This window comes from Protopterus annectens, chromosome 4.part0 (assembly GCF_019279795.1).
Source record: "Protopterus annectens isolate FY-2018-M chromosome 4.part0, PAN1.0, whole genome shotgun sequence".
In the NCBI taxonomy this organism is placed as follows: domain Eukaryota; kingdom Metazoa; phylum Chordata; order Ceratodontiformes; family Protopteridae; genus Protopterus; species Protopterus annectens.
The window spans coordinates 190,403,862-190,419,823 of NC_056733.1; the positions used below are offsets into that span (position 1 = coordinate 190,403,862).

The 15,962-nt window shown below is 40.7% G+C and overlaps 1 protein-coding gene across 6 annotated transcripts in view; it reads left to right on the top strand.

The window, feature by feature from the left end:
• TMC6 (transmembrane channel like 6) overlaps positions 1-15,962 on the top strand; it is a 1,104,128-nt gene that overhangs the window by 1,051,343 nt on the left and 36,823 nt on the right. For all 6 annotated transcript variants that reach the window (XM_044068185.1, XM_044068183.1, XM_044068186.1 and 3 more), the window contains one exon: positions 650-826. In XM_044068185.1, coding sequence (XP_043924120.1) covers positions 650-826 — 177 coding nt within the window. The remainder of the gene's footprint in view (positions 1-649; positions 827-15,962) is intronic.

Consider the following 15,962-nt stretch of genomic DNA (forward strand, 5'->3'; position numbering starts at 1 on the left):
CCTCTGCCTATAATTTTAGGAGAAGTACCTGAAACTTTGAAAGATTTAGCAAAAGCCATTTAGAAACTCTTTCTTGTAGAACAATCAAATGTGCTGTGAGTCTATTTAAAATAAATACTGACATTAATGAAAATCAAGAGTTATTGAAAATAATATATACTGATGCTTTCTCTGTAAAGATGCTCACAGAAAACAGTAATTCAGTGTCCTGCCATGGAAAGATGAAAGAAATCGGCACTCATATCTTTACAGTGTCGCATAATAGAGATACAAAGTACTTTATGGAAAGAGGAAACTTAGGTTATAAAACAAAATGGTGCCAATATAATAGCTTTCATCAGGCCATTTAGAGCTACGGCATAATAACGAGTAGTATTAACCACTTTTAGCGTTGTATAGAAGACCAAGATATCATAAAATAATTTTTTTTAGTTTCTGGGAAAAAAATGTAATTTAACCTGTGAGGATTACCAAAGATAAATTAGACATTTTGTATCTCTGTACACAGAAAGGGCATAATGGCCTAAAGGTTGCTTTTACATTTTCCATTTTAAAAAAGAACATTAATGGCCTCTTTCTTAAAGTGATGGCCAAAGAATATTTGTTGTAATAATTTTCCTGGTATTCATTAACAAATCTTTCTTTTCAGAATAAAACCATCCATGGAATGTGGCCCATTCAGAAACCTAAGTACCATGTATGAGTCTGGAAAGATCTGGGTTGAGAATCTAGAGAAAGATAACCCCAGGTTTGCATGGTTCGCCTGGATCCACAAATACTTGGTGGAAAACCCTGTTTTCCTGTTTATGATTGCTGGCATACTGCTGTGAGTATGATTTTAATTCAAGGTATCAAGCAAATGTGCTGACTGAGTTGATCCTCAGTTATAAATGTATTTCTGCATCATTTTTCACATGTATTCATTTAAGATGCAGTGTTATTTTTAGTAACCATGTTGACAGAGTAGTAACAACAATTCTATGTGGAATATGACGCACTGTTTATTTCCTGACTCATTATCCTTCCTCATTTTATCACACTGTTTAGCATGTTGCTACAGTCCAACATAAGTGCAAGCCCCCATTCAGCACTGTCAGATGCTTGCTTGTTTGTCTTGAGTAGCCTAGGCTGATACTCCCATTTGTCCCTGGGTATTGTGACATTCATTTCATGTAACAATATCTGCTGTATGTCTAGGCTTGCTATCAGTACTGTGAATTGCTGTTCAGCTGTCTTGAAATTTCTAACACTAATATCTGTTTAACTGATGAGCAATTCCGTTTTGTTTCAGATGAATTTTAGAGATTCTTTGTCAAACTCCTTGCCCAAACTGGGGGTGCAAGTCTTCTTCAAAGCATTGTCAGTTACTCAGTGCTTTTCAAAGTACATATGTTTTTACACAAAGCAATTCATCATGTAACATCTCATTTGCATAATGACACCAGCACCTGCAGGACTGCATGGATAAGGCAATCCCAAGCAAAACAAAGACTCTTTGTACCAAAGGCAAGCGTCCAGTCTGGTGGACCCCAGCCATAAACAAACTCTACAACAAAAGGAGGAAGCTACTACAAGATAGAGCAAAATCCTTAAAAGGTAAGACACCCTTGATCACTATAAGTAAAAAACTAAGAGCTCTCATAAAATCATCCAAAGCAAATTTCGAGAGAAAAATAGCTAAAGACTCAAAAGACAATCATAAGGCCTTCTTTAGCTATGTTAGAAACCTGGGAGGAAACTCCCAGATATGCTCAGAACTAGTTCAAAATGATGTGAAGATTACTGATCCTACAGACATTGCCAACATACTGGCTGACAGGTTCAGTGCAAACTTCCCTCCCCAAAAGGAGAGATATCTATACCAAACGATTGCAGCCCCCAAACATCTCCAGCGCCCAAGTGAGAACTGCTCTCTCCAAAGCAAAAACACAGCATCCATGGGACCTGATGGTGTCCCCGGCTGTGTGCTCCACGAACTCAATGAGGAATTAAACCCACAGCTAGGACAGCTGTTTAATCAAAGTCTTACCTCTGGATACGTACCCAGGGAGTGGCGCACTGCAACTGTGGTCCTACTTCACAAAGGCGGTGCCTCCACCGACCCTGGAAATTACCGGCCCATTAGCTTGACAAGCCTTATCTGCAAAGCCATGGAGAGGATCATAATGGACCTCATAAATAAAGACATAGGGAATTTGCAGACTTTGGATCCAACCCAGTTTGGCTTTGTCAAAGACAGATCATGCCTTTTAAACTTGGTTGACTTTTTCGAAACAGTCACCAAAGCCATTGATGAGGGAAAGGCAGTCCATACAGCCTACCTCGATCTGGCTAAGGCCTTCGATACAATACCCCACTCGGGTATCATTGAAAAACTCATCAGCTTAAATGTTAACCCATACATCACAAGATGGGTTGCAAACTGGCTGAGTGACAGAACCCACAGGGTCAGAGTTGCTGGCGCCATGTCAGACTCAAAGCCTGTCACAAGTGGTGTCCCACAGGGCTCAGTCCTGGGCCCACTCTTGTTTGGCATCTACTTTTCAAGTACAAGCAAACACAGGAGGGTTATGGCTGACAAAGTTTGCAGATGACTGCAAACTGGGCCATAGTAGAAAACACATCTGACACAGATATCCTTCAGAAGGGTCTCACAGAAATGGATAACTGGTGCCAGAGCCACGGCCTAAAGTTAAATGCCAAAAAATGCATAGTCATACCTTTCGGGAAAAACAAGGTTACCCCTAGCTACCAAATAGGTGGCAATCCACTGAGCACAGAAGAAGTTATCAGGGACCTGGGGACCCAGGTTGATAGTAGTCTGTCATTCGACACCCATGTAGCTAAAGTAGTTAGGAAGACCTTCTACATTGCCCACCTTATCATGAAGGGATTCTCATCTAGATCAAGGGAGGTCATAGTCTCCCTTTACTCATCACTCATCAAACCAATGATTGAGTACAATGCCCCATTCGGAATGTATCTGACCCGACACTTGCAGCAGCTGGAGAGGCCACAAAAGTTCCTCACCAAAAGGATAAAGGGTCTCAAAATCTGTCCTATGCTGCCCGACTGAAAGAACTCCAGCTCTATTCAGTCGCCACCGCTTGCTCAGAGGTGATCTTTGCCTAACATACAAGGCCATGTCAAACCCAGATTTGATGAATATGCTTCACCTCAAAAAATCTAGATCCATCAGAGCCACAAGGGCGGGAGACTTAAACCTCGACACGGCTATTAATAGGACGTGCTGGAGGGATAGATTCATCACCCAAAGACTCCCTATGCTGTGGAACAAAATCCCGGTACATGTGAGGCAGAGCACCTCGCTGGCCTTGTTCAAGAGAAATCTTGACCAATGGATGGGAGATCGCAGATATACCCCAGGGATTACCTCAGTGTCACTGCTCGACAGAGGCACAACAAAATAATGGGTATAGTTCCCCATACTAAAGGGGTGGCGTAAGCCACAAAATGATGGGCTAGGCTTGTAAATGCCCTCGGGCAGATAGCCTAGTATGAACCTATGAACCTATGAACACCTCTGAGCTGTTAATGAGATGATCCTGTGATCATGGTGATGATGATGATGATGATTATGATGTCTTTCTGCTTTTCCAGTTAGGGGTTGCCACAGTGGATCAGGTCCGCAGATTGATTGGCAGTGGAGTTTTTATGGTGTTGAGTTGCCAGCCTGGTGCTCAGCCTTCACAGAAGGCACACACAGACACACACACACACACACACACACACACACACACACACCTACCTGCATGTCTTTCAATCTCACTCGACTGCAGGGAGGACATGCAGACTATGCACAGAAGGTGCTCCGAGAACCTCTTACTGTGAGGCGACAATGCTAACCCCTGCACCACTGCAGCTGACCTGATCATGGTACAGGGTTTAATTCTTTCCACTTTCATTTGCCTACCATATATGTCTGAGCAAATCATTTATCAAGACAGTACTTAGTCATCCCTGAAAAGGGGTAAATTCTCCAATAGGTTCACCTGGTCAACAGATAGGTAAATAAAATAAAAAATTAAGTAGATATTATTGTACTGAACTTTTGCTTCTTGTGCAGTTAAGATTACACTTGTTTATAGGTGTTTGCTGATGTTTCCTCTGTACTGTCAGCAGGACTCATGAAACATTCTTCTGTAGCACACAGCCATGATTGCAACCCAGATGACAGCTCTGCATCACAGGGGCATAAAACCCTGACTGTAACCCAAACAGCTCTGTGCCACAGGGGGATGCAGTCCTGACTGTAACCCAGATGGCAGCTCGGTGTCACAGGGGGATGCAGTCCTGACTGTAACCCAGATGGCAGCTCAGTGTCACAGGGGGATGCAGCCCTGACTGTAACCCAGATACTACAGCTGAACTTGTTGTCTACGATAGGGAATTGTGGATTAGGGCTAAGAGGAAACCCCTGATGGATGCTTGTATGACAGGTTCATGTAGCTCTCAACTCAAGAGAAATCTACTGGCTCATCAGATTATAGGAGGGCTGATAGTTGCCATGCAGTTGAGAATTTAAAAAAAAATCAGAAAAGTAGTTTTTATTTAAATGTCCTGAAGTCTTTGCAGTTTGTTGATGGTTGTTCTGCTTGGACTACCCATAGTTTTTTATCTTTATTTATGTATGTATATTTTCATTTTGATAGGGTAGGTCCCTGAATTTCTCTTTACAACAATTTTCAGAGCTGTCATCCTTGCAACAGGACCCAGTTCTGTCCCTTAAATATTTTATTGCCGAAGGTGGATCCAGTAGGATATGGGACAGGGAATGACTATCGATTTTTTACAATGGTATCTCATTAGTGGACACCACCCTAGAGTGAAATTGATCATTGGTAGGTCTGCTTCTTAGCCATGTGTTGTATCTATGGTAGCTGCAGTCATTCTCACAACAGGCAAGACCTGCACTTAGTTAGCCTCATGTAATGCACCATATAAAAAATGTATTGTTGATCTTCAAACAGTTGGGTACTGTGCTTCATTTGCAAAGTGACTTTGACCTTGCATTTGTAGTGAAGATCTAGTTGGATGATGCATTTGGCCCACCATCTGACCATAGCAATTCATGTCCTAGAAGGGTAAGATTGGTAAGGAAATGCTTCTTTTAAATCCATATTTGATGCTACCCAGCTCCCATATAGAATGACCATCCCATATGAATATGTCCTAGGCACAGAAAAAACTGTAAGTTCCTTTTTCTACATCTACAATGTCTAAAGATTGTTTTTCTTCACTTTTGACAAGGCAACATTTGTGCTGCTTGTTTTTCTTCACTTTTGACAAGGCAAAATTTGTGCTGCTTGTCAAATGTAACAATAAAATAATAAATGCTTGTGTTACTGAATTCTGTTTAGTCAATGGGCAAATTTGAGGAAGTGTCCTACCCTCCCCTAATGTGGTGCAGCCTCAAAAGTAATTTTTTTATACCCTGCAATGAAGTGTGGAGGCTTGCCACCCACTTCATACAGGCAAGTAGTTTTATGATTTGTCCCCACAGAATTTACAGAAGTGACCCATTAGTGAAACAGAACTCTATGGCAACTGCTATATTCCCAATGAAGCAAAGATAGCATGAATAGATTCTTGAAAAGGCAGTCTTTGCTGGGGCTTTGCTTCTTTTTTCATAGGATTCTTGGAGCTTCAAGGCACCTTATTTTTATGACCATCAACACCTTGCCAATACCTACCCTCTTGCTGTAACCTGAAGAAATATTAAAGTAATCATCAACAGAAGACTTCAAGGATGCCTTGGAAGGGAAGCTGCAAAACTATATGTTTTCCCTTTTTTATCATTATATACTTATGTATAAGATGTCACAGTGGTGCAGCAGTTTGTCTTGTCACCTCACAGCAAAAGGTTCTCTGGTTCGATTCTCAGCTGGGGTGCCGCCTTTGCAGAGTCTGCATGTCCTCCCTGCATTCATGTGGGTTTCCTCCAGGTGCTCCGGTTTCCTCCCACATTACAAAGAGATGCATCTGGAGCATTTCTCCCCAGGCCTCCACTGAAAAATTGGCTTATTCCAAGTCGGACTTTCCTGGTAAACAAATGTTAAGTAAAATAAATATTTGCATATCATTAAAATGTTCTAGAGAACAAATGAAGTCACTTTTATACGGACGGTGCACACATGTCTGTAGGTGCAAGTACATCACCAATGACCTAAGACCCCCACAAATATGAATAAAATGATCCCTGAATTTTGTCAGTATGGAGCCCTTATTCCACATTCATTAATGACTTAAGCAGCATGCATATGCCATCTGCCCAGTCTTAAAAGCAATTTCCCGTATTTGTAAAAGCTAAACAGTGTAACCACTGTTAATGACCTAACAGATCTCTCTGCATGAAGAATTTGGTTCCTGTAGGCTAAATTCTGCCATACACACAGCAAAAAAAAAAAAAAAAATGGAAAAACAGAAACGTAGCACTGAACCCCTAAGTGGAGCCTCAAACCACTGATGTGGAATAAATGGGCGTTGGCCAGGAGGGGGCTGGTGATCAACAGATAGCTGGGACAAGTAAAGCAAGTAAAGAGGGACAAGTAGAGCAAAATAAAAAAAATAATATATATATATATATATATATATATAGTTTACAGTCAAAATGTTAAATGTCAAATGGCAGATGGCTGATTCCCGTGTTGCTGAATGTTAAATGATTGCTAGTTCATATCAGCGAATGCCACAGTGCATTTGCTGATACAAGCTCAATGTAATGAATAGAGATTGTGGAACAGTGTGGATTGGGATATTCATCCCCTTCCTTATTTGTAGTGTGATCTCAGAATTGGAATATATAGTTAGCAGGGGGTGTGGGGCACAGGGGGACTTGCCCCCTTGAAAAAACATGATGGGAAGTGAAGGATTGACACTTAACCTGAGCTGCTATATGGACATTGTGTTCAATATTCGGTGAAAATGTCGAATCTGCGGAATTCGTTCATCAGATTTGACATTTTCACCTAATTAATAAGCAGAGATTCGACCTTACTGTTCAGTGTTCCGAACGGTATATTTTTCAATTTTCAAGATTTTGATAGTAAACCTACACACGTGTACGCACACACACACACACATATATATATATATATATATATATATATGTCTACTTTTACTCACTGAAACAACACTTGTTTGAATCTCAAACAGCTGACTCCACTTCAGCGAACCTCTATTCAATCGAAAGCATGGACTACTGAACTCCTTTCCTTGGGAAACAAACCACTTGGTCATCAGGGTGAAATTGGCCCTTTTCCCCAGTGTAATGTGATCTTGGAGTTGGTATATTTAGTTTGGGGATTAGGGGCAAAGCCCCCCACTTGGGTGGGTTTCATTTATTTTCCACTTTTTTACCTGGTGGCCCATACATACACACGCACACACTCACACACACTCACACATGCTTCAGTTTGCACCCCAGACTATGGCATCCCAGTGTGATCTTTCATAAATGCATGTCAGGGACTAGATGACAGCTGTTGTTAAACCATCTTATTCTCGTGTGGGTAGCATCTGTCATAATGGACCTTATTCCAACAACCTTGGAATAACTGTACATGCTGTGGTCATTTCACAACAAGACTGCTGTAGCTCCCTCTGCCTAAGGTAATTTCATATGGTGTTCAGATACCTTCAGCAGGTGTAAAACTATGCAATCCTTTATTTAACTGTACTTCTTGGGTTGAATACATTAGTGGGTGCACTGATCATTGATCCTTCTAGGATTTACCAGTAAGGCATTAGAATCCTGCCTACCTAGCCCGATAAGACTTTAGGTCCACCTTGTCTCAGAGTTGTTAGTCCCCTGTCACTATTTATGCCCCTTTCTAGTCCTGGTGAGGGTCTGCTAGTGATTCCCAGGATGTACATGTTGGGTGGTGGCATGCATTCTTTTACCTACCAGTTACTCTTCTGCAAAAATCGCTACATTACCAGTATAAGGATTCTGCACTGTGACTAGACTTAAAGGGCCACTACGGGCAAATGATGAAGAAAACATATTTTTTAACTTGCCATGATTTACTACACCTCCCAAAGTACTCATTCCTAATTTTATTTTGTTTTTACTCTTGTCTGCATTCATGGGGGCAGACATCATGATTCCTTTGGAAAGCTAAATCTGTCCCATAATGCACAGACTGAGAACAAATAGCCCTACCATTTGTTGTCAGACTAGACTTCTATTCACTTAGAATGGAACACCTGAAAAAAACTGCCAAGTTTGAGAGTCTGCAGCTCATGTGTCATTGACTGGTATGCACTGAGTTTTACAAATGTTGTTCCTACTGATGTACTACACATTCTTTGAAAGAAACTTGCAAAAGTGTCAACAAATTACTGAGATAAAAAAGACTTTTCACAAGGAGCAGTTTTGCAAGTTTCAGTTCCTGGCCAGGTTATTCCTCCCATCTCCCCTCCTTCAGTGGGCTACAGTCTCACATTTCCAGCTTTACTAGATTCAACTATTTAGTCAGCTTTGCATGACAATAGACATAAAAAAATCACAGCCTGGTGTGCCACTAAATCTGTTCCCTTGTATGTCTCTATGCCTCTTCACTTCTGAATAGCATTTCCCAGGAATAAAAAAAAAAAAAAAAATAAGCAAACGCATCAGTCCAGAGTTTAGGCCAGTCTATCCATTTAAAAATGTGCACAGTAAAATATTCAACTTATAATGCATTTTGGCTGCTGACATGGTTATCTTTACATAGTTATTCTCTTATAGTGTAACTTGAACTTATAGTATTTAATGATAAATTTTACAACAGTTCTGTTTCTGAACAATGACCTCCCAAGCCTCTGATGTGACCTAGTACTTTTTCTTACTATTGCTTTATCTAGTTTGTCTTAGTTGTATACCTGTAGGATGTCTCTCATCCTCTCAGCAACAGACTCCTGGAGAAAACTTCCAAAGCAGATACTTGCATTGAAAGAGTAGCAGCAGCTATCGCAGTGAAACTACACTCCAAAACAATGCACTCAATCATAGTACTGACAAACACAGGGGAATGTATATGTCTGAATCAAGCAGTGATGAAATTGCTAGGGACTTCACTGAGCACAGTTTTACTCTTAATCACTCCATTTCATAATCCATAACATTTGCACCACACTTAAAGGCACACCTCCACATTCAACAAACATAGCTTCCCACACCCACACAATATACCAGTCAAATTTAAGTCTTTTCCTACCTCTCTGCAAAACACTGCTGTAACGGCTTTGGCAAACAAATGAAAATGATTGATGGGTGTTGGTTCAAGACTCCCATCCATATCTCTCAACAGTACAGATTTTTGCAGAAAGTCCAGATTTTTTGTCTGTTTTTCATAAAATTGAAGTTTTCTGTCAAATCACTGGCAAATCATTGAACACTGAAGTCAGAAAGTTGACAGGCATTTGATTTTCAGACTTCATATCCTTAAGAAAATTCACTCTAATGCAAAAGTTTGTAAGTGCAATATTTATAAATTGTCCCATTTTTGGGCCTTTGTCCCCTATTATTTATGGCCTTGTCCAGATTTCTTGTTCTATAATGTTGAGATTTATGCTGCCATCCCTTCCTACTGGAGCCAGTCCACTGCACTTGCACAAGTGTCCCCCTCAGCAGGGCAGCAAGCAGGTATCAGTGCAGATTTGCTTTATAGTTCTTTTACACCACACACACACACACACACACACACACACACAGTAAATCTTGTTGTCCATGTTATTTCTTCTTTTCCTTGGTTTTGTTTCTCTTACTTGTAATGTTGCTTTTACTCATTTTTTTCTCCTGCCTCCCATATCTACCCTAATTATTACTTCTAATAAATACTTTTTCTCACTCTTTCTTCTATTCCCCTCCTCCTCTTTATCCACTATTTGAACTTTTCCACTCTGACATTTGCTTTATGGGTAAATAATGAACTGTCACCCTTATGTCAGCACATTTCAATGCTACATAATATTGTATTTAGTCTAATAATAGATTCATGGGTAGGTACTAGGCTATCGGCCTAAGGGCCTAAGTAAGCCTAGCCAGCAAGTTTCCCTGGCTTATGCAACCCAAGAAAGTTATTTTCCTGTGCCACTGTCGAGCAGAGCCACAGAAGTGATTCCTGGGGTATATTTTCCTATCTCCTATCCAGTCAAAGATTATTCTTGAAAAGTGCTAATGAGGAACTTTGCTTGACATAGAAGGGTAGCTTGTTCCAGAGTATGAGAAGTCTCTGGGACAGGAATCTATCTCTCCAGCATGTCCTGTTTATCGTGGTGACAAGGTTTACGTCCCTAGAGCATGTAGCTCAGAGGAATTGGGATTTCTTTAGGTGTAGCACGTCCAACAGCTCTGGGTTTGACATAGCTTTATATGTTAGGCAGAAATCACCTCAGATTAGGCAATATGCTATGGAGTAAAGCTGGAGTTTTTTTAGATGGTCAGTGTAGGGCATCTGTTTGAGGCCAGTAATACTCTTTGTGAGGTACTTCTGCGGCCTTTCCAGCTGCTGCAACTGTTTTGTGAGGTACATTCCAAAAGGGGTGTTGTACTCTATAATGGGTCTAATGAGTGTCAAGTAAAGGGGAACAATGACCTCTTTTTTTCCTGGATGAGAACCCTTTTGTGATGAGGTGTGTCACATAGAAGGACTTCCTGACTACTGTGGCGATGTGATTATCAAAGGAGAGACTACTGTCCACCTGGGTCCCAAGGTCTCATCACACATTCGGTGTTAAGTAGACTACCACCTATGCGGGTACAGAGTTTTTTTTTTTTTTTACAAAAGGGCCTCACTGAGACAGATGCCTGGTAAGCCATGGTCTCAAGCTCAGTGCCAAAAAGTGCATTGTCATCCCCTTTGGTAAAAACTGTCTACCCATGAACTACAACTTGGGCGGTAGTATACTTAACACCAAAAGTGTGATAAGAGACCTTGGGACACATGTGGACAGTATTCTCTCCTTTGATCACATCGCCACAGTAGTCAGGAAATCCTTCTACGTGGCACACCTCATCACAAAAGGCTTCTCATCCAGGGAAAAAAGAGGTCATTGTTCCCCTCTACTCATTAGACCCATTATAGAGTACAACTCCCCTTTTGGTATGTACCTCACAAGACATCTGCAACAACTGGAAAGGCAACAGAAATACCTCACAAAGAGGATTACCGGCCTCAAACAGATACCCTACGCAAACCGTCTCAAAAAACTCCAGCTTTACTTCGTCGCATATCGCCTACTCAGAGGTGATCTCTGCCTAACATACAAAGCTATGTCAAACCCAGAGCTTTTGGACATGATCCACTTAAAGAAATCCCAATCCCTGCGAGCTACATGCTCTAGGGACCTAAACCTTGTCACCACAATAAACAGGACATGCCGGAGGGATAGATTCCTGTCCCAGAGACTTCCCATACTCTGGAATAAACTACCTATCTATATAAAACAAAGCTCTTCATTAGCACTCTTCAAGAAAAATTTTGATGACTGGATGGGAAATAGGAAACTCACCCCGGGGATCACCTCTGTGGCTCTGCTCGACAGTGACACAGGAAAATAATTTTCTTGGGTGGTAAAAGCCAGGGTACCTTTTTGGCTGGGCTTGTATAGGCCCCAGGGCCAATAGCCTAGTACCTACCTCTGAACCTATACGTTCCATGGCCTTGCAGACCAAGCTCATCAGGCTAATAGGACGATAGTTCCCGGGATCAGTGGTGGCTCTCCCTTTGTGGAGTGGGATAACTGTTGCTGTGTGCCATTCAGTGGGCACAAAGCCTGATGTGAGGCTATGATTGAACATGGTGCTTAGGTGGGGAGCCAGTTCATTCTGAAGTTCATGTAAAACGCAGCCTGGGATGTTGCCCAGTCCCATGGATGCTGTGTTTTTGGCTTTAGAGAGTGCAGCTTTTACATGTGTAGTTGTGATTATAATGACTCTGCATTCTTCCTGTATAGATATGGGCCCTTTAGTGTGTGAGAGGGTGGTAAAGTTAGCACTGAACCTATCTGCCAGAATGTTGGCAATATCAGTTGGTTGTATAATTTTCATGCAGTTGTGTTGTAACTCAGAGCAGATCTGGGTGCCATTGAGATTCTTGACATAGGTATAGAATGCTTTGTGGTTGTCCTTAGAATCAGTGGCGATTTTATTTTCATAGTTAGCTTTGGATGCTCTTATAAGGGATCTCAGCATCTTACTGAGGCTGACCAGGGAGCTCCACCACTCATGGGATTTTACTCTTTTGCAACAGTTTCTTCCTTCTGTTGTACAGTTTGTTTATGGCAGGGGACCACCAGATTGGCCTCCTTTTTTTGGAGGATAGCCTCTTGGTTCTGTTTGGGATAGCACGATCCATGCACTCATGTAAGTGCTTATAGAGTGCATTTGTGTAGGATTCAGCAGTCATAACTGTACTGGCTGTCTGCATGGGTTTCATGAAGTTCGCCACTTCTGTCTTAAGAAGCATGAAGTTGGCTATGGAATAATTTTTTACCGTGGTTTCCTTAATGTGGGGTGGGGGCGGGATGTGAATATCTAGGGTGATTAGTTTATGGTCTGATCTGACCAACAAGGAGCTGACTTCGGGAGTGGAACACTGGTCATTCATGTTGGTAATGACTAGGTCTGGGATATTGTTGCCCTTGGTGGGTGTTTGAACCCTAATATTTTTCAGTATATCAAAAAAAGAGGAGTGGGAATCCTGGAGCATGATGGGGGATCTGTAGCAGGCTACAATTTGGATTGCAGTTTTACTCAGAGTTAGTTGCACTTGGATAACCTCTAATGCATTATGCTGAGCAACTAGCCTGGAGGTGTGGATATCGTTAATGAATATGGGCACACCTCCGCCTTTGGTGTTCCGGTCCAGGTTACGTGGCCGAAAAGTGTGGTATGAGTTATACCCTGGTTGTGCAGGGGTGCTCTTTGGAGCTTTGAACCAGGTCTCAGTCACTGCACAGGTATCGATGTTCTCCATTTTAAGGAGTGCCTTGAGTGAGTGCATTTTGAGATTTAGACTTCTAGCATTGAGTAGCATTACCCTCAGTTTTTGCTTGCCTGTTCCTGTTACATTTGAAACTTATCTAAAAAAGGCACTATAGTGGCAGCAAGAGCCTTAGCCAGTATCCGGAATCCCATGGGTGACAGGTGCAGGCCATCTCTGGCAAAGCATTATGGTCAGTCGACCATGTCGTCCCAGGCAGATACTGGATCCCTTTAGAATGACACCAGAAGCTTAGCCAATTGTTGAAGTCAATCATTTTGTCCTTGTACTGCAGTATCATTCTGGGCGATGGCAGAATGCTACTCAGGGCTAGGGTCATACCTCCCTGGGCTATAAGATCGGAGAGCTCTTCCATGTCTCTTTTCATGTAGTCCAGGGAGGCATGTCTCAGGTCATTCACACCAACATGGACAATGACAGTCAGATTTGTACTTGGTTGTGGAGTGACCTGAGTGCATGGGTTATGTGGCAGATCCTGGCACCTGACAGGCAGCTGACAATAACCTTCTCCTTGTTTAGCCTGGTAAGTGAGACATCAGTGTGCCTGACTATAGAGTCATCTATGACTAGTGTGTTGGGTACATTGTTTTGTCTAATATATTCTATATGTTATAATATATATATATATATATATATATATATATATATATATATATATATATATATATATGTTTGCCCATAATATTTGAATAAGTGAGCGGGATTTTCATGACAGCATCAAGGAAACATTTTCCTTCCTTCTGTGTTTTTTTTCCTTAAGTTTTGGATTTTTCGTGGTATTTTCTTAGTATATTTTATTTTTTATTTATTTTCCATTTGTTTACCAGATCAATTTTAGCGGAGACTGGGGGAGAAAAGCTCCAGATACATAGTAAACAATTATAAAAAATAATAAAAATAAATTATACAAACATAGCTATTTTGTACAAAGAGCATAGAAAATATACAAGGAGTAAAATCAGAGTTTTACAATTGATGCAGCATACACAGTGGTTAGAATATTGAGAAACAATTAAACAAGATAATATACAACAAATATACAACTGCTTGAACATAAATTCAAAAAGAAGTTCCATAGACAAACAGGGTCATAAACTAGAAATCATAACTATATTGATATGATTTATATTGCATTTATCTTGTTTTAATGATGGTATGTGTGTATTATTGTACATGTCATATGTGCACAAATATGTGTATTAATCTATGCATTTACAGTATATTGACAAAGTACTGGGTCACATCAGAGACTTGGGAGGTCATTGTTAAGAAACTGAGAACTGTTGTAAAGCTTGGCATTGAATACCATACGTTCAGGTTTTGCTATAAGATAACTATGTAAAGATAACCATGTCAGCAGCCAGAATGCATTATAAACTGAATGTTTTACTGTGCACAATAAGAAATGGATAGATTGGCCCAAACTCTGCACTGATGTGTGTGCTTTTTTTTTTTTTATTCCTGGGGAAATGCTATTCAGAAGTGAAGAGACATATAAGGGAACAGTTTTAGTGGCACACCAGGCTGTGATTTATTTGATGTCTATTGTCATGTAAAGCTGACAAAATAGTTGAATCTACCCAAGCCTGAAATGTGAGACTGTAGCCCACTGAAGGAGGGGAGATGGGAGGAGTAACTTGGCCAGGAATTGAAACTTGCAAAACTGGTCCTTGTGAAAAGTCTTTTTTTATCTCAGTAATTTGTTGACACTTTTGCAAGTTTCTTTCAGAGAATGTGTAGTACATCAATAGGAACAACATTTATAAAACTCAACACATACCAGTCAATGACACATGAGCTGCAGACTCTCAAACTTGGCATTTTTTTTCAGGTGGTCCATTCTAAGTGAATGGAAGTCTAGTCTGACAACAAATGGTAGGCTATTTGTTCTCACAGTCTGTGCACTAAGACAGATTTAGCTTTCCAAAGGAATCACGATGTCTTCCTCATGAGGGCAGACAAGAGTAAAAACAAAATAAAATTAGGAATGAGTACTTATTTTGCTGCAGGCAGCTTTGGGAGGTGTAGTAAATCATGGCAAGATAAAAAAAAAATATGCTTTCTTCATCATTTGCCTGTAGTGGTCCTTTAAGAGATCCTTGAATGTGTACCTTTTCACAAGGCCTATCTAGGTTATATTGTTTTATAATATTTAAATGTGCTACTGACCATAGTTTTTGTATATTTATCTAGTTAGTGTTTTTAAGTTTTATTATATTGTAGCATACTTAGATTTAGTCTTATAAATAATTTGATTAATTGATTGATTGAGTAATTGACTGATCTTTCTGCAGGTCAGGAAATATCTAGGTTTTAGCCAAGTATATGATTTTGAATAGAATGGTAGTAAGAAGTCCTGTATCCCACATAACACCCACGGCCAAGGCAGCATTGCATCCAGCTGTGACCTGTGATTGAATGTACTATATGAGAAATTTGGGGAAAATAACAAATATATACTTTGTAGGTTAGCACTTTTATTTTTCTTGCAGCTGCTGAAAACTATTTGTAAATGTTGACAGAAATGGCCTTTAATGTCAGATTTCAAGGCTTTGTTTTACAGTACAAACTCATGGTAAACAGATCTCTATAGGCTACTTTAATTGATTTTTCAATGTTCTTTTTTTTGTCCCATTACCTGCCAATCATTAGCTCTCCACAGGTCTTAAGCCTATTGCTTTTCCCAGTTACTCATGAAAGTAAGGCGCCAAAGCAGCCATTCCAGTAGCCACAGAGCTTGCTTGCTGCTCTACATTACGCTTTCCATTTGGTTCCGCCGGACCAGAAGATTGACCTCATCTCAGTGGCGAGAGTCTGCCTTCATCCCTGCATCAGAGTGCTGCTAAATACTTGTAAGGGTGGACCCTAATGATCCCCAAAACAGAGAGCCACACAGTGATTCCCTTTTCCCCAGGTGATTGTTGTCCTTGGAGTACTGTACCTGGGAAGAGT